The following is a 22,114-nucleotide window of genomic DNA, read 5'->3' as shown; positions in this document are numbered from 1 at the left end:
TTTCATGCTGAAACAGGAATGGGCCTTCCCCAAACCGTTGCCAAAGTTGGAAGCACAGAATCATCTAGAATGTCAATGTATAATGTAGCGTTACAATTTCCCTTCACTGGAACTAAGGGGCCTAGCCTGAACAGCACCAGACCATTATCCCTCCTCCACCAAACTTTACAGTTGGCACCATGCGGTCCGGCAGGTAGCGTTCTAGTGGCATCCGCCAAACCCAGATTAGTCCATCGGACTGCCAGATGGTGACGCGTGATTCATCACTCCAGAGAACGTGCTTCCACCGCTCCAGCGTCCAATGGCGCAGATTTTTACACAACTCCAGCCAACGCTTGGCATTGCACGTGGTGATCTTAGGTTTGTGTGCGGCTGCTTGGCCATGGAAACCCATTTCATGAAGCTCCCGACGAACAGTTATTGTGCAGACGTTGCTTCCAGAAGCAGTTTGGAACTTGGTAGTGAGTGTTGCAACCGAGGGCCGGCAATTGTTTTATACATTTTTTGTGACGAACTGACTTGTTGGAAAGGTGGCATCCTATGCCGGTGCCACGTTGAAAGTCACTGAGCTCTTCAGTAAAGCCATTCTACTGCCAATGTTGTCTAAGGAGATTGCATGGCTGTGTGCTCGATTTTATACACCTGTCAGCAACGGGTGTGGCTGAAATAGCCAAATCCACTAATTTGAAGGGGTGTCCACATACTTTTGTATATATAGTGTATAAGAAAGATCAGGAAATTATTTTTATTTAGTTTGACCCATATTTAACCAATTTCTTTTGGCACTAAACTTCTTCCATATTTACTTCCATTCATTTTTTAAACTGGTACCGGGCTACCTTGAGACGAGTAAATAACCAACAGGTACGTGTTCGTGAGAGTCTCAGTGTGTAGTCCCAAACTGTTCGGGCACTACAGACAGAAGTTGGTGGATCGACAATACCAACTTCGGAGCAAAACGGAGAACACCATCGTGTTCTTGAGTTTCATCTTTTCGTAGAGTGGTTTGGACGCTACAGAAGTTTTCGGGATGTCTCATGGTCTGACAAACACAGCTGTAGCTTGGCCACCTTCCACTGCAGAAGGCCACAATTGGCGGATGCGATGGATTGAGATGGAGCCTATTCTAAAAACTTAGACGGATTTTGATTAGGATTTTTTTATTATGCTAATTAGATTTCCGCGGGTGTAGAGAATAGGTGCCATTTGGGATGCAGATACAGTATATTGAATTGAATGCTCACTGCGTTAGAGGCTGCGATGGCAGCATCGCCCCCCCTGTCCCCTCCACCGTTGAGCTCTCCTCTCTCCTTGCCGTCCTCCAGCTCTACCGACACGGCACCCGGACCCTTCTTCTTCTTCAGCTTGGCCAAGATGGATGACTCCCTCTCTGGGAAGGGAGGCATCTCCTCCAGCACAGTGGCCTGAAGAGGGGGAAGGAGGGATATGGTTACAGTTATGACAATGTGACTAAACCAGTCACTGAGGTTACAGTCCTGTGACCGTATAGCAATGTCCATGACCGTGCTTTAGGTTCACATTTGAAACACTGAACCGCATCTGAACACGGCAAGGTTGTGTTGTTGCTGCTCTGTGGCCTGCAGTCAAATCGAAATGTATTCTATAGTGCCTTCAGAAAGTATTCATAACTCTTGACTTTCTCCACATTGTGTTACAGCAACATTTTTACAAAATGAATTAATAACGAAAAGCTGAAATGTCTTGAGTCAATAAGTATTCATACCCTTTGTTATGGCAAGCTTAAATAAGTTCAGAAGTAAAAATGTGCTTAACAAGTCATAATAAATTGCATGGACTCCCTCTGTGTGCAATAATAGTGTTTAACATTATTTTTGAATGACTACCTCATCTCTGTACCCCACACATGCAATTATCTGTAAGGTCCCTCAGTTGAGTAGTGAATTTCAAACAGATTCAATCACAAAGACCAGTGAGGTTTTCCAATCCCTCGCAATGGCACCTATTGGTATATGGTAACAATTTTAAAAAGCAGACATTAAATAAATGCATTCTGTTTGCAACAAGGCACTAAAAAAAACACTGCAAAAATTTGGCAAGTTCATACATTTTTTATACAGAATACAAAGTGTTATTTTATGGGTATGCTTGCAATCATTAAGAACTGCAGAGCTTTTCAGGATAAAAAACAGAAACGGAATGGAGCTAAGCACAGGCAAAATCCAAGAGGAAAACCTGCTTGTCTGCTTTCCACCAGACAGGACTAAAACAAAGCTAAAACACAATCTACTCTAGAGTTGTTTACCAAGAAGACAGTGAATGTCCTGACCTAGTTACAGTTTTGACTTAAATCTGTTTGAAAATCTATGACAAGACTTTAAAATGGCTGTCTAGCAATGATAAACAATCAATTTGACAGAGCTTGAAGAACATCGAAAATAATAAATGGGCAAATACTGCACAATCCAGGAGTGCAAATATCTTAGAGACCTACCCAGGAAGGCTCACAGCTGTAATCGCTGCCAAAGGTGATTCTAAAATGTATTCACTCAGGGATGTGAATACTTATGTAAATTTGATCTTTCTGTATTGTATTATTTTCAATACATTTGCAAAGATATCTAAAAACATGTTTTCACATTGTCATTATGGGTTATTGTGTGTAAAGAACGAGAGAAAATCTATTTAATCCGTTTTGAATTCAGGCTGTAACAACAAAATGCGAAATAAGGGGTATGAATACTTTCCGAAGGCACTGTAAGTGCATTTAAAATGGCAACATACTTTACAGTAAACAAACAATAAAGACGAGAAAGAGATCAGTAAAATAACAAAAACACGTGCAGAGCTGTGGTAGCCTGACGCCTCACACTAAATTCTTCCTCTGCTCTGTTGTTCGCTACAGAGAGTCTGAAACTGCTACAGTAGAAGTCGTTTGTATGACTTTAAAATGAAGGGTGTTGTACAAAACAATTTATTCAGAGATTGGATAGTGTAACAAATCTAACCAGAGTATCAAAGTTGATAACGACATCTTGTAGACCGGCTCTGGCCCAACCCGTCAGATACTGGGAGCAAACAGAACGGTAAGAATGTGTTCACATTCTAGAAATCGTCGGGAGAGTGGCAAATCCAGACTTATTGTGGAAAAGAAACGTCAGTTGGTCAGAGCGATGTGGATGGGTAGCCAGGCAAGAGCTGTGTGTGCAGTGATAACACTCCCTGGCACAGTCACATATACGACTCTCCACTGGAGACCACGGTTCAATCCCTGTACCCACCCTTCCAACCTGTCAGAAAGTGTCAGAACACCTACAAATATATAGATTATCTTTTTTGCCGATCAAAAACCCCAAAAGCTCACCAGGACGTCGGTGCTGGCGATGGAGGAGAGCTTGAGGTACTCCACGGCCCTCTGCTGCAGCTCCACATCAGAGTTCCTGATCTGGCTGTCGGAGCGAAGCACCTCCTGGATGGTGGCCTTGGTTTCTGGGAACAGGTTGATGAACTTGATGTAGGCAGAGAGCAGCAGGGCGCGCGTGGGCACCGAACACAGGTGGAACTTAGAGTGGAGCAGGTTGAACTGGACCAGAGGGCTGGAGAGAGGGATTAGAAAGATGGAGAAGAGAAAGAGAGGAGCGGTAAAGAGTTAAAATTATAGTGGGAAGAGAGGATGAGAATGGAGAAGAAGAGGGAGAGAAGGATGACAAAAAGGTAGAACCATAAAAAGAAATGAAAAAGATGGGGAAGAAAAACCTGATTAATACATCAGAAAATAAGAGCAACCGCATATTTGTGTGCGTCTCAGGTTGATGATGTCACTGGTGTGGGAGAGTACACCACTCACCTGGAGCGGGGGTCCCCGGCGATGAGGTTTCCAAACTCTCCCAGGATGTACCCCCCCACCTTCACCATGTTCTCATGACAGGCTGGGGCCTGCAGCGCCTGGAGAGGGGGAGGAGGGAGACAGTTAGAAGCGTAAGTAATTTGAACAGATTTTATGATAGCCAAATGCTATGGGTCTTCAGAGCCGTGTTCATTAGGCACCAAACAGAAACAAATTACTCAAACAGGGAGGACTTTATAATACAATTTTAAAAACTGGTTTTTAATAGTTTTAAAAATGTTTCCACCGTAATGTATTCAACTAGGGAATATGATTGAGGAATTTCCAAGCTGAGACAAAAAGAGCACATTTGATCCAGACATATCCGGCTTGGGGAACCCCTACCTCAAAGACAGTCTTGGCGGCGTAGCCCTGCACGTCATCGCGGTTGATGACAATCTGGATGACGCGGTACCACACCTCCTCGCTGACGTAGTCCCCGGCAATGCGGATGAGGTTAAGGATGGTGTCAACATACCATGAGTAGTCCACCGCATACTTCTCTGCCAGGATGGCCACCTTCAACACCTGGGAGAGAAAGGAGCAGAGGTTACACCAGGGGTTCCCAAACTGTTGGACTATGACCCCATTTTGATATCTGAAAATTCTTGCGGCCCCACCCATGTGATATTTTTAAGTACAACAGCCAAGTTGTACTTTTTTATTTGAGGCTATGGCAGTCAATTGAAAAACATTCTAACAGTATTTGATTGTCTTCTCCACTCACCATCACATACTTTTAATGTGGAGCAGTCAATTGCAAATTAGTCTGACAAAATGTCTCTCATATCACCACCACTAATGAGATGGGTGTGCTTGTTGCATGTCGCGTCGGAGCTTCTCAACGTCAAGGGGCGTGGTCAACAGAGCGCACCTCATCTCTGCTTTCACATCCAACCTGGATCGATAATTGGTTTTAATGCAGACGAGAGCACTGAATCCAGCTTCACACAGATATGAGCTGGCGAAGGGTAGCCTACCTGAGTTTTATGGTGTTTTCAAGACAACTGGGAACTCAGAGCATCACGTCAGTGAAGTCAGAGCTCTTGAAAGAGGCACGAATTCCCAAGTTGGATGACCGTTCAAATCTATTTTTCCCCCAGTCGGTGCAGATTTCTTTCCGAGTTCCCAGTTGTCTTGAACGCGGCATTAATGCTCAGAGGGAGACGGCAGGGTATTCCCTTTGAGTCAGGAACCAATACCCCTCCGTAGTGATCTGTGAATGCGTTGTCTGCAGCACTCGGTCACATGACAGCTCGATCAGCTGTTCGATTTCACTAACCAGCATGTTAACTGAGCCAGGATCACAGTCAAACGGATTAGGATGTACGTCCATCCCAAAGTGCTCTTCTAAGCGTTGGGAGGTGAGCAGTCATCACTCACGTGGGACACGTACTAATGCTGTTTTCTGTTATTTTATTTTCATTACACAGAAAGTCAACCAAGAAAGTCAACCAAGTCGGTTTCTTTTACATCCATTGTGAATGACAACAGTTCCTCTCTCAATGCCAAAAATCTTTCCAACTCTCTCCCTCGATAGCCACCAAGCCTTGGTGTGAAATAGAACATTGTCATGCTCTGATCCCATATCGCCACAGTTTTGCGAAAAGGCGTGCCTGCATTGAATGTGGTTTGACATAGTTTACAATCAAAGTTATCTGCTGCAGTACATCTCTGAGTTCTGTGCTCAGCTCTTTTTCCACCAGCTGCTCTCTGTGTATCAAACAATGCGTCCATATGGCAGAAGGAGACACATTCATAACTAGGAGTGCAGAGGCCTGCCCCCTGTTCGCTGATAGTTGGAGCCTCATCTGTGCAAAAGCCCACCATTCAATCCCATTTGGAATCTGTTTTTCGTCAATATAGCCAAGCAGCACACTGAACATGCAGTTTCATGCTTGGGAATTGTGAGACAGAAAAATATATGTCCTTGTGAATAGCATCCCATGACATGTATAGCGAACAAAAGTCAATGCATGGACATCTCAACCCTCACAGCTAAAGTTCATTTGTTGAGCATAAGCTGGGTAGTTTGAGTCCTTTAGTCAGAGTTTCCTCTTGATTGCTAGCAATAACACTGTTAAATGAAGAATTCATGCTATCTGACAAAGGTATTGATGTGAGTTTTTGCTATATTAATAGAGGACGGTATGTCAGTCTCTGCAATAATATGCGGTTTCATAGTATGCCTAGCCATTCACGGTGAGAATAATTCAAGTGCAACGGTCAAGTGCTGCCTTTTCCTATGATCTAAGGGCCCTCTAGTTTAATTTGATCTTTTACATTCAAATAATTTATTTCGACTTTTAAGATTAACCACATTACAATGATTTTGAGATACAAACACGATAATATATATATCTATATATTTTTTTTTAAATTCTGGATTTTATAAATTCTCCCGCGACACCATTTTCATATCAGGCGACCCACAGTTTGGGAAGCGCTGGATTACACTCTTTAACAGAGACACAAACAGAGGCCCTCAGAGGGGGAAAACATACAATACACAGTCGTGGATGACACAAATATTAATTTCCACAAAGTTTGCTGCTTCAGTGTCTAGATATTTTTGTCAGATGTTTCTATGGAATACTGAAGTATAATTACAAGCATTTCATAAGTGTCAAAGGTTTTTATTGACAATTACATGAAGTTGATGCAAAGAGTCAAAATTGGCAGTGTTGACCCTTCTTTTTCAAGACCTCTGCAATCCACCCTGGCATGCTGTCAATTAACTTCTGGGCCACATCCTGACTGATGGCAGCCCATTCTTGCATAATCAATGCTTGGAGTGTCAGAATTTGTGAGATTTTGATTGTCCACCCGCCTCTTGAGGATTGACCACAAATTCTTAATGGGATTAAGGTCTGGGGAGTTTCCTGGCCATGGACCCAAAATATCGATGTTTTGTTCCCCGAGCCACTTAGTTATCACTTTTGCTTTATGCCATCATGCTGGAAAAGGCATTGCTCGTCACCAAACTGTTCCTGGATGGTTGGGAGAAGTTGCTCTCGGAGGATGTGTTGGTACCATTCTTTATTCATGGCTCTGTTCTTAGGCAAAATTGTGAGTGAGCCCACTCCCTTGGCTGAGAAGCAACCCCACACATGAATGGTCTCAGGATGCTTTACTGTTGGCATGACACAGGACTGATGGTAGCGCTCACCTTGTCTTCTCCGGACAAGCTTTTTTCCGGATGCCCCAAACAATCGTAAAGGGGATTCATCAGACAAAATGACTTTACCCCAGTCCTCAGCAGTCCAATCCCTGTACCTTTTGCAGAATATCAGTCTGTCCTTGATGTTTTTCCTGGAGAGAAGTGGCTTCTTTGCTGCCCTTCTTGACACCAGGCCATCCTGCAAAAGTCTTCGCCTCACTGTGAGTTCAGATGCACTCACACCTGCCTGCTGCCATTCCTGAGCAAGCTCTGTAGTGGTGGTGCCCCGATCCCGCAGCTGAATTAACTTTAGGAGACGGTCCTGGCGCTTGCTGGACTTTCTTGGGCGCCCTGAAGCCTTCTTCGCAACAATTGAAACGCTCTCCTTGAAGTTCTTGATGATCCGATAAATGGTTGATTTAGGTGCAATCTTACTGGCAGCAATATCCTTGCCTGTGAAGCCCTTTTTGTGCAAAGCAATGATGACGGCACATGTTTCCATGCAGGTAGCCATGGTTGACAGAGGAAGAACAATGATCCCAAGCACCACCCTCCTTTTGAAGCTTCCAGTCTGTTATTCGAACTCAATCAGCATGACAGAGTGATCTCCAGCCTTGTCCTCGCCAACACTCACACCTGTGTTAACGAAAGAATCACTGACATGATGTCAGCTGGTCCTTTTGTGGCAGGGCTGAAATGCAGTGGAAATGTTTTGGGGGGGATTTAGTTCATTTCCATGGCAAAGAGGGACTTTGCAATTAATTTCAATTCATCTGATCACTCTTCATAACATTTTGGAGTATATGCAAATTGCCATCATACAAACTGAGGCAGCAGACTTTGTGAAAATTAATATGTGTCATTCTCAAAACTTTTGGCCACGACTGTACACACACGCAGACGCATACCATCTCCTCTCTGATGGAGTAGTCGGCTGTCTCCAGGTAGCTGAGCATCTCTGCAACGATCTGCTTGGCGTTGCTACGGTCACACATGGCGTAGAGCAGGTCAGCAGCCCTCTGGCGAACACTCACATCCCTTTCAGTCTGGAGAGAAAAAGGTATAAAATGTGTTACAAACACCAAAGTAATTAAAACAAAGCGTTAATCAAAAAAGCAGTGTCTCATCTGAACAGTGTGTGTGTAACGTGTGTTTGACAGAGACAGACCTTGAGTGCGTTGATGACGGTCTCGATGTGTGTCTTGACAGCCTCATGGGAGAACTCCGAGCTGGCCAGGGTACACATGCTCTCCAGAGCCAGGTAGCGCAGATTGGTCTCTCTGTGCTGCAGGAACTGACCTAGCTGGTTACAGGCACGCACCAGCAGGTTGGGCTCACTGGAGAGGGGGAGGTAGGAGGGAGAAAAAAAATGAGTAAGCCACACCACACCATAATTGCCATTCTTTAGGTTTAGAGATGAGAGAGAGAGAGAGAGAGAGAGAGAGAGAGAGAGAGAGAGAGAGAGAGAGAGAGAGAGAGAGAGAGAGAGAGAGAGAGAGAGAAAGAGGAATATACTGTGTGTGTGTGTGTGTGTGTGTGTGTGTGTGTGTGTGTGTGTGTGTGTGTGTGTGTGTGTGTAAAAGAATTCCACATTTTGTTGTAAAATATATTTCTCTCACCAATCTACTAACAATACCCCATGAAATACAGTATTCAATACATGTTATTATCACCTTTGTCATCGATTGCATCTGTTAGTCTTTCTGGCTAAGTCTAAGAGCTTTGCACACCTGGATTGTATAACATTTGCACATTATTCTTTTTAAAGCTCTGTCAAGTTGGTTGTTGACCACTGCTTGAAAGACATTTTAAAGTCTTGCCATACATTTTCAAGCCGATTTAAGGAAAAACTGAAACAAGGCAACTCAGGAACATTCAATGTCGTTTTGGTAAGCAACTCCAGTATATATTTGGCCTTGTGTTTTAGGTTATTGTCCTGCTGAAAGGTGAATTTGTCTCCCAGTGTCTGTTGGAAAACTGAACCAGGTTTTCGCCTGTGCTAAGCTCTATTCCATTTAGTTTTATCCCCCAAAAACTCCTAGTCATTACCAATGACAAGCATACCCATAACATGATGCAGCCACCACCATGCTTGAAAATATGAAGAACAGTACTCAGTAACGTGTTATGCTAGGGGCAAATCCAACACAACGCTTTGTATTCAGGATAAAGTTAATTTCTTTGCTACATGTTTTTGCAGTTTTACTTTAGCGCCTTATTCCAAAACATGCATCCTTTTGCAATATTTTTATTCTGTACAGGCATCCTTTTCACTCTGTCAATTAGGTTAATAATTGACAGAGTGAGTCAACAGAGTGAGTCCATGCAACTTATTATGTGACTTGTTAAGCACATTTTTACTCCTGAACTTATTTAGGCTTGCCATAACAAAGGGGTTAAATACTTATTGACTCAAGACATTTCATATTGTATTAATTTGTAAAAATGTGTAAAAACATAATTCCACTGGCATTATGGGGAATTGTGTGTAGGCCAGTAACACAATATCTACATTTAATACATTTTATATTCAGGCTGTAACAACAAAATGTGGAAAAAGTCCAGGGCTGTGAATCCTTTCTGAATGCAATGTATATATACACTGAGTGTACACAACATTAGGAACACCTTCCTAATATTGCGTTGCACCCCTTATTGCCCTCAGAACAGCCTCAATTCGTTGGGGCATGGACTCTACAAGTTGTACACGGAGTATACAAAACATTAGAAACATCTGCTCTTTCCATGACATAGACTGATCAGGTGAATCCAGGTGAAAGCTATGCTCCCTTGATGTCACCTGTTAATTTACAGTGATTTGAAGTGGATTTAAGGGAAGGAGACAGGTTAAAGAAGGATTATTATTTGGAGGGTGAATGGGCAACTGGGTATGGTAGTAGGTGCCTCCCGAGTGGCGCAGTGGTCTAAGGTACTGCATGGCAGTGCTAGCTATGCCACTACATTTACATTTTAGTCATTTAGCAGACGCTCTTATCCAGAGCGACTTACAGTAGTGAATGCATACATTTCATAAAAACATTTTTCTCCGTACTGGTCCCCCGTGGGAATCGAACCCACAGCCCTGGCGTTGCAAACACCATGCTCTACCAACTGAGCCACACAGGACCACTGAGATTCTGGGTTCAAGTCCAGGCTCTGTCTCAGCTGACCGGGAGACCCATGGGGTGGCACACAATTGGCCAAGCCTTGTCCGGGTTAGGGGAGGGTTTGGCCTGCAGGGATGTCCATGTCCCATCGCGCACTAGCGAGTCCTGTGGCGGGCCGGGCGGGTTAAGTGGGCATTGTGTCAAGAAGCAGTGCGGCTTGGTTGGGTTTCGGAGGACGTCTCTCTCACACACACACACACACACACACACACACACACACACACACACACACACACAATAATGCCACAGATGTCTCAAGTTGAGGGAGCGTGCAATCAGCATGCTGACTGCAGGAATATCCACAAGAGCTGTTGCCAGAGAATTTAATATACATTTCTCTACCATAAGCCGCCTCCGTCATTTTAGACAATTTGGCAGAACGTCCAACCGGTCTCACAATCGCAGACCACGTGTAACTACGTCGAGTGGGCGAAATGTTTGCTGATGTAAACTTTGTGAACAGAGTGCCCCATGATGGCGGTGGGGTTATGGTATGGGCAGGCATAAGTTACAGACAATGAACACAATTGCATTTTATCAATGGCAATTTCAATAAACAGAGATACCATGACAAGAACTTGAGGCCCATTGTCGTGCCATTCATCCGCTGCTTCCACCTCATTTTTTTCAGCATGATAATGCACGGCCCGATGTCGCAAGGATCTGTACACAATGTCTGGAAGCTGAAAATGTCCCAGTTCTGCCATGGCCTGCATACTCAGACATATCACCCATTGAGCATATTTGGGATGCTCTGGATAGACCCGCCAATATACAACAACTTCGCACAGTCATTGAAGAGGAGTGGGACAACATTCCACAGGCCACAATCAACAGCCTGATCAACTCTATGCGAAGGAGATATGTCGCGCTGCATGAGGCAAATGGTGGTCACACCCAATACGGACTGGTTTTCTGATCCCCACCCTTTCCTTTTTTTTTTTTAAGGTATCTGTGACCAGCAGATGCATATCTGTATTCCCAGTCATCTGAAATCCATAGATTAGGGCCTAAAGAATTTATTAACATTTTCTGATTTCCTTACATGAACTGTAACTGTTTGAAATTGTTGCATGTTGCGTTTATATTTTTGTTTAGTGTATATGAGAGAGGGAAATATACAGAGATACTGAAAAAAGGAGAGAAAAAGACAGAGCGAGAAGGACACCTAGAGTGACAGACCGCTTCCTCACCTGTCGTAGTGGATGATGAGTGAGATAGCCTCGAACAGGATGGCGTTCTTGGCGTTGGAGTGCTGCACCTTTTTGGACTTGGGTGGTTCCTGGGCCTTGTTCAGGATGGTCTCCAGACACTCCACCAGGCGGCCCTTCACGGCGCCATCCTCTGGCGGGGGGTAGCACTGCAGTAGGCGCAGCAGTTTACAGGACAACCACGGGGCCGGGACAAAGTAGTAGGTGTAGTCCTGCAGGTCAGTGGAGGCTGACGACACAATCTGGAGGAGAAAGGGAGGAGATGGGTTGAAATCCAGGTGATAGAGACAGTGAGGCAAAGGGAGGATGGATCGCTGGACTGCCATACATGATTTTATAGGTATACATGCACACGTGCGCAGACACACACACACCCTGCTCAGACGAGAAACAGCCAGGGACACACAGGTTTTGAACTCATCTGGGTTCTTCGAGCTGAGACAGGTGATGAGGGAGATGGCTGCCGTGACAACACCCTGCGAGAGAGACACACGCACATCATCAGAAACAACAGTAACACCTAAAAGGCATAAACTTCAACCTTACAGTCTCAATGAAGTCAGTAGTTATGTTCCAATATCCATACCAGCATACCACTTAAAATACATATCCAATGCACTGCTTCATACTAAGAAAGCACCCTTAGAGGGGATGTCAGCAAACGGATGCATACGGTTTTCAGGGGAAATGGAAAAGAGCCTGTAACGCAACTTCCGCTTTTGGACATTAACAAGGCGACACTCCATCTTAACTCCTCCACATTTTCTGGATTGTTTGAACAGTGCAGAAGAACCTCCCCTGACATTTATTTTTTTCTCATCAAGACCAGTATCTGAGGCATCTATTTTCAGGCATTTATGCCTGCTATGTTAGGTTACTCTGGCTGCGTTTAGACAGGAAGCCCAATTCTTCTCTTTTTTTCAGTAAATGTTCTTTGACCAATCAGATGAGCTCTGTAAAAGATCTGATGTGATTGGTAAAAAAAAAAGTAATTAGTGGGGGGAGAAAATCTGAATTGGGCTGCCTGTGTAAACACATTCTAGACTAGTGTGGATATTGTAACAGAGCTATTTAGCTAGCACACCTATTGGCCTGGAAGATAAATGCACTAGCACACCTGATTCAACCTGATAAATCAGGGGTGTATTCCTTAGTGTAGCAAACCGCTTGACAATGGAAAACGTTTTGAAACGAAGGCAAATGTTTCTAATTAGACAATTGAGTTTAGTCGCTCCCCGTCTTCATTGTTTGCGTCCTAGTGAATATACCCCAGGTGTGCTACTGCTGGAGCATGTCTCTCACCATGTGCTGGTCGTTGAGGAGGTGCACCACCCGGGAGGTCCACTCCCCCATCAGAACCAGGTCTGGGGAGGCCTTGTACAGACGCAGAAGACACAGGGCAGCAGACTGCTTCACACTGTCCATGGTGTCCCTGGCAATCACATCAAACACAATGCTCACTATAAAGGACTACCAGTCTCCAACATCTCTGGTCCTGGAAAGATATTGTCTGTACCGCAGATTTTGTCTAATCATGCTGTTATAGCATATTAATACAAAGAAAATCATGTCCTCTCCGTGTCCTCAGTCCCCCTCCCCCCGTTTGCCTCTCCGGTCTCCTCACCCTCTCTTCCACTACCCCCCTCTCCTTATCCCCTTCTCTATCCCCTCCAATCTTACCCGGCCACCAGAATGCGTGGTATCTCTCCAGCGAAGGCCTCGGCCATCTCGCGGCTGCCCACGTTGGCGATGCAGTGCAGGGCCAGGCACATGAAGGTGGGGTTGCGGCTAGACAGGTCGTTCTTGATGGCGTTGTTGATGAGGCGGATCAACTCGCTGTTGCTGTTCACCAGCACCGAGATGAACAAGTAGCCCTGGGAGGGGAGTGAGAGAGGGAAGAGAGATCAGTCAATCATATTTTATTTGTATAGCCTTTTAACAACAACATTTGACACAAAGTGGTTCACAGTAACCTGACAAGCAGCAGCACGGGGCAAGGAAAAATGTGTTAATTCCTAAAAGGAAGAAACCTTGAGAGGAACCAGTAGGGAGTGATGGCAGGACGCCTTGTGCAGGGTTCATTACCTCCCTGCTGTTCATCTCTGTCCTAAATGGCATCTCTGCCCTATACCCTTACCGGCCCTGGTCAAAAGTAGTACACTCTATAAGGACACATTTCAGACACACTCATGTGGCTGAGACTCATTACGATGTAGGCCATCATTACGATGCAGTCTCACCGCCTGAACCGTGGCTGCCTGCCACTTCCTCTCACATCATATTCCTTCCATAACACACTCATTCCCTTATACAGTGTATTCGGAATGTATTCAGATCCCTTTACTTTTTCCACACTTTGTTACGTTACAGCCCTATTCTAAAATGGATTAAAAAAAATAACAAATCCTCAGAAGTCTACACACAATACCCATAATGACAAAGCGAAAAACAGTTTGTTTCTTTTTACAAATGTAGTAAAAAAAAAACAGAAATACCTTATTTACATAAGACCCTTTGCGATGAGACACGAAATTGAGTGCAGGTGCATCCTGTTTTCATTTATCACCTTTGAGATGTTTCTACAACTTGATTGCAGTCCGCCTGGGGTAAATTCTATTGATTGGACATGATTTGGAAAGGCACACAACTTTCTATATAAGGTCTCACAGTTGACAGTGCATGTCAGAGCAAAAACCAAGCCATGAGGTCAAAGGAAAACTGGCACCATCCCTACGGTGAAGCATGGTGGTGGCAGCATCATGCTGTGGGAATGTTTTTCAGTGGCAGGGACAGGGATACTAGTCAGGATCGAGGGAAAGATGAACGGAGCAAAGTACAGAGAGTTCCTTGATGGAAACCTGTCCAGAGCGCTCAGGACCTCAGACTCGGGCGAAGGTTCGCCTTCCAACAGGACAACAACCCTAAGCACACAGCCAGGACAACGTAGGAGTGGCTTCAGGACAAGTCTCAATGTCCTTGAGTGGCCCAGCCAGAGCCCAGACTTGAAACCGATCGAACATCTCTGGAGACACCTGAAAATAGCTGTGAAGCAACGCTCCCCCTCCAACCTGACAGAGCTAGAGAGGATCTGCAGAGGAGAATGGAAGAAACTCCCCAAATACAGGTGTGCCAAACTCGATGCTGTAATCGCTGCCAAAGGTGCTTCAAAGAAGTACTGAGTAAAGGGTCTGAATACTTATGTAAATGTCATGTGTACTTCTTTTTTTAAATTATTATTAGCAAAATGTTCCCAAAACCTGTCTTTCGATTTGACATTATGGGGTATTGTGTGTAGATTGATGATGGAACTGTTTTTATTTAATCCACTTTAAAATCAGGCTGTAACGTAACAAAATGTGGAAAAAGTCAAGGGGTCTGAATACTTTCTGAAGGCACTGTATACTGCAATTTTCCCTAAAACCTTAAATTAAAACTAACCAGCTTTATAAAAGATAATCAATTTGTTCCCAAATGTGTTAATAAAGTATTTTTACCTATCTATTCACCCATCTATCCATTCCCCATCCCGCTCTTCAATAGCCAGACACCCTCTCCTCAGACAGAAAACACTCAGCCATTACACAGCAGAATAAGCTGCAAATAAGCTGTTGAGCAGTATCATAGAAATACAGGACACAGAATGTTTGGAGTGTATTGTGACTGTAGGCTAATGTACTCTAATTCTAAATATGGTCCTGACTGAGTGAATTGCTATGCTGTTAGGGGGCCTAATGCTCGTCTCCTGTGTCTCTATGGCTGTGTCTCGATTCTCCACTATTTTCCAGAAATGAGCACTTGCACACTCCCCGTCATTGATTTAAAAGCTTGGAATTGGTGTAAGAATTGGCTGGAGGGAGTTTCCACCACTGTCAAATCCATGTGAGAACGTATGCATTTGCACACTTCGGGAGAAGGATAGCGAATTGGGACTTGTTTCTAAAGCTGTCAAGCGGAGTGATCCCAAAGCCATAACGGCTAGCAGAGTCATATATTTAGAGAGTTAGAGAATTAGAATCCAATGAATTGATCGATTTCATCTTCAAATGCGCAAACATAGCAGAACTCCATGGCTCTGTCAGCTAGTAGCCTCCCACTGGCTGCCAATTAATGTACATTCTACTTTGATGAGGGTGAGAAGATCAATAGCACTTCATTTGTAGTGATTGCTATCACAGGCTTACAAAACGCTGTCATTCGAATGACAGTGTGTTAGGGGCCTACGTACAGTGCCTTGCAAAAGTATTCACCCCCTTGGCGTTACAACCTGTAATTTAAATTTATTTTGATTTCATGTAATGGAAATACAGAATATAGTCCAAATTGGTGAAGTGTAAAAAATAATTTGTTTCAAAAAAAATTATATATATTATTTTTAATAAAGTTGTGCGTGCATACAGTGAGCACCATAATTCATTGGACAGTGACAATTTTTTTGTTATTTTGGTTCTGTATTCTAGCACTTTGAGTTTGAAAGGATACAATGACAATGAGGGTGAAGTGCAGACTGTCAGCTTTATTTGAGGGTATTTTCATACATATCGGATGAACCGTTTAGAAATGACAGCACCTTTTGTACATGGTCCCCTCATTTTAAGGTACTATAAAGTATTTGTTGAATTGGCTTCACAGCTGTGTGTCGTTAGGCAGGTGTATTCATTTGTGTCGTGTGAATGCAGGAGAGCTGTTGATGAATAGTATGGATTCTAGACTTTGCTATTGCCTTTGGAGGTTGTTGTTTGGGTGTGACAACATGAGGAAGACAGCAGTGTCGATGCAAATTAAGCTGGCCGTCATAAGGCTCAGAAATGAAAATCAATCAATCAGGAACATTGCAAAAACCCTGGGCATGCCCAAGTCAACAGTTTGGTACATCATTAACAAGAAAAAAATTACCGGTGAACTCAATTATGTCAAAAGACCCGGTAGACTGAGGAAGACCACTGTAGTTGATGACCGGAGAACACTCTCTACGGTGAAGAAACCCCCCTGACATCATCCCAACAGATCAAAAACACTCTCCTGGATGCAGGTGTAGATGTGTCAAAGTCTACCATACGTAAAAGACTACACCAGCAGGACTACACTACAAGATGCAAACCACTGATAAGCCTGTAGAACAGAAAGGCGAGATTACAGTTTGCTAAAAAAACACCTAAAAAAGAGCCCCAAGAGTTCTGGAAAAAAGTACTGTGGACAGATGAGACAAATATTACCACGTACCAGAGTGATGGAAAGAGGAAAGTGTGAAAAAAAAAAAAAAGACATGCCCATGATCCAAAGCATACCACCTCATCCGTGAAACATAGTGGAGGGGGTGTTATGGCTTGGGCCTGTATGGCTGCCAGTGGAGCAGGCTCACTTGTCTTCATCAATGATGTGACTGCAGACAAAAGTAGAACAATGAATTCTAAAGTCTACAGAAATATTTTATCTGCTCAGATAAATCCAAATGCCTCCAAACTCATTGGACGGCACTTCATCATGCAACAAGACAATGACCCCAAACATACTGCGAGAACAACGAAGGGGTTTTTGATGGCCAAAAAGTGGAAAATCCTTGACTGGCCGAGTCAATCACCAGATCTGAATCCAATTGAACATGCATTTTACATGCTGAAGAGGAGATTGAAGGCAATAAGTCTCCGAAACAAGCACGAACTGAAGATGTCTGCAGTACAGGCCTGGCAGAGCATCACCAGGTAAGGTACCCAGCGTCTGGTGATGTCGATGCATCGCAGACTTCAAGCAGTCATTGCATGCAAAGGATATGCGACCAAATATTAACAATGATTACTTTATTCTACATTATGTTAAACTGTCCAATGTTTTTTTATGCCCGAAAATGGGGGGGACTATGTACAAAAGCTTCTATAATTTCTAAACGGTTCATCCGATATGTATGAAAACACCCTCAAATTAAAGCTGACACTCTACCACTTCACCCTCATTGTATCCTTTCAAACTCAAAGTGCTAGAGTACAGAACCAAAATAACAAAAGAATTGTCACTGTCCAATGAATTATGGTGCTCACTTATTGTATTCACCCGCTTTGCTATGAAGCCCCTAAATAAGATCTGGTGCAACCAATTACCTTCAGAAGTCACATAATTAGTTAAAACCTGTTGGGGATAGGGGGCAGTATTTGCACGGCCGGATAAAAAAAACGTACCCGATTTAATCTGGTTATTACTACTGCCCAGAAACGAGAATATGCATATAATTATTGGCTTTGGATAGAAAACACCCTAAAGTTTCTAAAACTGTTTGAATGGTGTCTGTGAGTATAACAGAACTCATATGGCAGGCAAAAACCTGAGAAGATTCCTTACAGGAAGTGCCGTCCCTGACCATTTCTTGGGCTTCTACACTCTCTTTATTGAAAACTGAGGATCTCTGCTGTAACGTGACACTTCCTACGGCTCCCATAGGCTCTCAGAAGGCGGCAAACCGGTGAATGATGTCTTTGGAGCCCCTGGCTGAAAAACATTAGCGCATTTGGATAGTGGTCGATCAGAGGACAATGAGACTGAGGCGCGTGCACGAGGCGACACCATGTTTTTATTTTCTTTGAACGTAAACAGGGTTTCCCGGTCGGAATATTATCGCTTTTTTTACGAGAAAAAAATCGCATAAAAATTGATTTTAAACAGCGGTTGACATGCTTCGAAGTACGGTAATGGAATATTTAGAATTTTTTTGTCACGAAACGCGTCGGGCGCGTCACCCTTCGGATAGTGTCTTGAACGAACGAACAAAACAGAGGATATTTGAACACAACTATGGATTATTTTGAACCAAACCAACATTTGTTATTGAAGTAGAAGTCCTGGGAGTGCATTCTGACGAAGAACAGCAAAGGTAATCCAATTTTTCTAATAGTAAATCGGAGTTTGGTGAGGGCCAAACTTGGTGGGGTTCAAAATAGCTAGCCATGATGGCTGGGCTATCTACTCAGAATATTGCAAAATGTGCTTTTGCCGAAAAGCTATTTTAAAATCGGACATAGCGATTGCATAAAGGAGTTCTGTATCTATAATTCTTAAAATAATTGTTATGTTTTTTGTGAACGTTTATCGTGAGTAATTTAGTAAATTCACCGGAAGTGTTCGGTGGGTATGCTAGTTCTGAACGTCACATGCTAATGTAAAAAGCTGGTTTTTGATATAAATATGAACTTGATTGAACAAAACATGCATGTATTGTATAACATAATGTCCTCGGGGGGGCATCTGATGAAGATCATCAAAGGTTAGTGCTGCATTTAGCTGTGGTTTGGGTTTATGTGACATTCATTATATGCTAGCTTGAAAAATGGGTGTCTGATTATTTCTGGCTGGGTACTCTGCTGACATAATCTAATGTTTTGCTTTCATGGTAAAGCCTTTTTGAAATCGGACAGTGTGGTTAGATTAACGAGAGTCTTGTCTTTAAAATGGTGTAAAATAGTCATATGTTTGAGAAATAGAAGTAATAGCATTTATAAGGTATTTGAATAACGCGCCACGGGATTCCACTGGCTGTTGAGTAGGTGGGACGATTTCGTCCCACATACCCTAGAGAGGTTAAATAAAATCCACCTGTGTGCAATCTAAGTGCCACATGATCTCAGTATCTATCTATCTACAGTGCCTTGCGAAAGCATTCGGCCCCCTTGAACTTTGAACTTTTGCCACACTTCAGGCTTCAAACATAAAGATATAAAAGTGTAATTTTTTGTGTAGAATCAACAACAAGTGGGACACAATTATGAAGTGGGACGAAATTTATTGGATATTTCAAACTTTTTTAACAAATAAAAAACTGAAAAATTGGCCGTGCAAAATTATTCAGCCCCTTTACTTTCAGTGCAGCAAACTCTCTCCAGAAGTTCAGTGAGGATCTCTGAATGATCCAATGTTGACCTAAATGACTAATGATGATAAATAGAATCCACCTGTGTGTAATCAAGTCTCCATATAAATGCACCTGCTCTGTGATAGTCTCAGAGGTCCGTTTAAAGCGCAGAGATCATCATGAAGAACAAGGAACACAACAGGCAGGTCCGAGATACTGTTGTGGAGAAGTTTAAAGCCGGATTTGGATACAAAAAGATTTCCCAAGCTTTAAACATCCCAAGGAGCACTGTGCAAGCGATAATATTGAAATGGAAGGAGTATCAGACCACTGTAAATCTACGAAGACCCGGCCGTCCCTCTAAACTTTCAGCTCATACAAGGAGAAGACTGATCAGAGATGCAGCCAAGAGGCCCATGAATACTCTGGATGAACTGCAGAGATCTACAGCTGAGGTGGGAGACTCTGTCCATAGGACAACAATCAGTCGTATACTGCACAAATCTGGCCTTTATGGAAGAGTGGCAAGAAAGCCATTTCTTAAAGATATCCATAAAAAGTGTTGTTTAAAGTTTGCCACTAGCCACCTGGGAGACACACCAAACATGTGGAAGAAGGTGCTCTGGTCAGATGAAACCAAAATCAAACTTTTTGGTAACAATGCAAAACGTTATGTTTGGTGTAAAAGCAACACAGCTCATCACCCTGAACATACCATCCCCACTGTCAAACATGGTGGTGGCAGCATCATGGTTTGGGCCTGCTTTTCTTCAGCAGGGGCAGGGAAGATGGTTAAAATTGATGGGAAGATGGATGGAGCCAAATACAGGACCATTCTGGAAGAAAACCTGATGGAGTCTGCAAAAGACCTGAGACTGGGACGGAGATTTGTCTTCCAACAAGACAATGATCCAAAACATAAAGCAAAATCTACAATGGAATGGTTCACAAATACACATATCCAGGTGTTAGAATGGCCAAGTCAAAGTCCAGACCTAAATCCAATCGAGAATCTGTGGAAAGAACTGAAAACTGCTGTTCACAAACGCTCTCCATCCAACCTCACTGAGCTCGAGCTGTTTTGCAAGGAGGAATGGGCAAAAATTTCAGTCTCTCGATGTGCAAAACTGATAGAGACATACCCCAAGCGACTTACAGCTGTAATCGCAGCAAAAGGTGGCGCTACAAAGTATTAACTTAAGGGGGCTGAATAATTTTGCACGCCCAATTTTTCAGTTTTTTTATTTGTTAAAAAAGTTTGAAATATCCAATAAATTTCGTTCCACTTCATGATTGTGTCCCACTTGTTGTTGATTCTTCACAAAAATTACAGTTTTATATCTTTATGTTTGAAGCCTGAAATGTGGCAAAAGGTCGAAAAGTTCAAGGGGGTCGAATACTTTCGCAAGGCACTGTATATACATATATACACACACACACGTTCTGAAAGGCCCCAGAGTCTGCAACACCACTAAGCAAGCGGCACCATGAAGACCAAGGAGCTCTCCAAACAGGTCAGGGACAAAGTTGTGAAGTACAGACCAGGGTTGGGTTATAAAAAATAAAAAAATATTCCAAATTTTGAACATCCCACGGAGCACCATTTCAATTAATTATTACGAAATTTAAAGAATATGGCACCACAGCAAACCTGCCAAGAGAGGGCCGCCCACCAAATCTCACGGACCAGGCAAGGAGGGCATTAATCAGAGAGGCAACAAAGAGACCAAAGATAACCCTGAAGGAGCTGCAAAGCTCCACAGCGGAAATTGGAGTATATGTTCATAAGACCACTTTAAGCTGTACACTCCGCAAAGCTGGGCTTTACCGAAGAGTGGCAAGAAAAAAGCGATTGCTTAACCTGTTAGGGCTAGGGGGCAGTATTTGCACGGCTGGATAAAAAAATGTACCCGATTTAATCTGGTTACTAATCCTACCCAGTAACTAGAATATGCATATACTTATTATATATGGATAGAAAACATCCTAAAGTTTCTAAAACTGTTTGAATGGTGTCTGTGAGTATAACAGAACTCATTTGGCAGGCAAAACCCTGAGACATTTTCTGACAGGAAGTGGATACCTGATGTGTTGTATTACCTTTAAACCTATGCCATTGAAAAACACAGGGGCTGAGGAATATTTTGGCACTTCCTATTGCTTCCACTAGATGTCACCAGCCTTTACAAAGTGTTTTGAGTCTTCTGGAGGGAGATCTGACCGAACAAGAGCCATGGAACGATGATGGCCCATTAGACACCTGGCGCGCGAGTTCATGTTGGGTACCCTCGTTCCAATACGTTATAAAAGAGAATGCATTCGTCCACCTTGAATATTATTCATGTTCTGGTTAAAAAAGGCCCTAATGATTTATGCTATACAACGTTTGACATGTTTGAACGAACGTAAATATATTTTTTCCCCTCGTTCATTTAGTGAAGTCCGGCGGGCTTAGATCATGTGCTAACAAGACGGAGATTTTTGGACATAAATGATGAGCTTTTTTGAACAAAAGTACATTCGTTATGGACCTGTGATACCTGGAAGTGACATCTGATGAAGAGAATCAAAGGTAATGGATTATTTACATAGTATTTTCGATTTTAGATCTCCCCAACATGACGGCTAGTCTGTATCGCAACGCGTATTTTTCTGGGCGCAGTGCTCAGATTATTGCAAAGTGTGATTTCCCAGTAAGGTTATTTTTAAATCTGGCAAGTTGATTGCGTTCAAGAGATGTAAATCTATAATTCTTTAAATGACAATATAATATTTTACCAATGTTTTCTAATTTTAATTATTTAATTTGTGGTGCTGACTTGACTGCCGGTTATTGGAGGGAAACGATTTCCTCAACATCAATGCCATAGTAAAACG

The 22,114-nt window shown here is 43.1% G+C and overlaps 1 protein-coding gene across 7 annotated transcripts in view; it reads right to left on the bottom strand.

Annotated features, from left to right (window-relative positions):
• LOC106583920 (AP-2 complex subunit alpha-2) overlaps positions 1–22,114 on the bottom strand; it is an 82,595-nt gene that overhangs the window by 28,991 nt on the left and 31,490 nt on the right. For all 7 annotated transcript variants that reach the window (XM_014168582.2, XM_014168586.2, XM_014168583.2 and 4 more), the window contains exons 3-12: positions 13,084–13,277; positions 12,706–12,835; positions 11,778–11,879; positions 11,386–11,645; positions 8,194–8,362; positions 7,934–8,071; positions 4,211–4,393; positions 3,827–3,924; positions 3,344–3,575; positions 1,245–1,424 (exon numbers count right to left, since the gene is read on the bottom strand). In XM_014168582.2, the coding sequence (XP_014024057.1) occupies positions 1,245–1,424; positions 3,344–3,575; positions 3,827–3,924; positions 4,211–4,393; positions 7,934–8,071; positions 8,194–8,362; positions 11,386–11,645; positions 11,778–11,879; positions 12,706–12,835; positions 13,084–13,277 (1,686 nt within the window). The remainder of the gene's footprint in view (positions 1–1,244; positions 1,425–3,343; positions 3,576–3,826; positions 3,925–4,210; positions 4,394–7,933; positions 8,072–8,193; positions 8,363–11,385; positions 11,646–11,777; positions 11,880–12,705; positions 12,836–13,083; positions 13,278–22,114) is intronic.

Source organism: Salmo salar, chromosome ssa23, assembly GCF_905237065.1.
Source record: "Salmo salar chromosome ssa23, Ssal_v3.1, whole genome shotgun sequence".
NCBI lineage: Eukaryota > Metazoa > Chordata > Actinopteri > Salmoniformes > Salmonidae > Salmo > Salmo salar.
The sequence above is the reverse complement of the archived record's forward strand: the minus strand, read 5'-3'. Positions and strand labels throughout refer to the sequence as shown.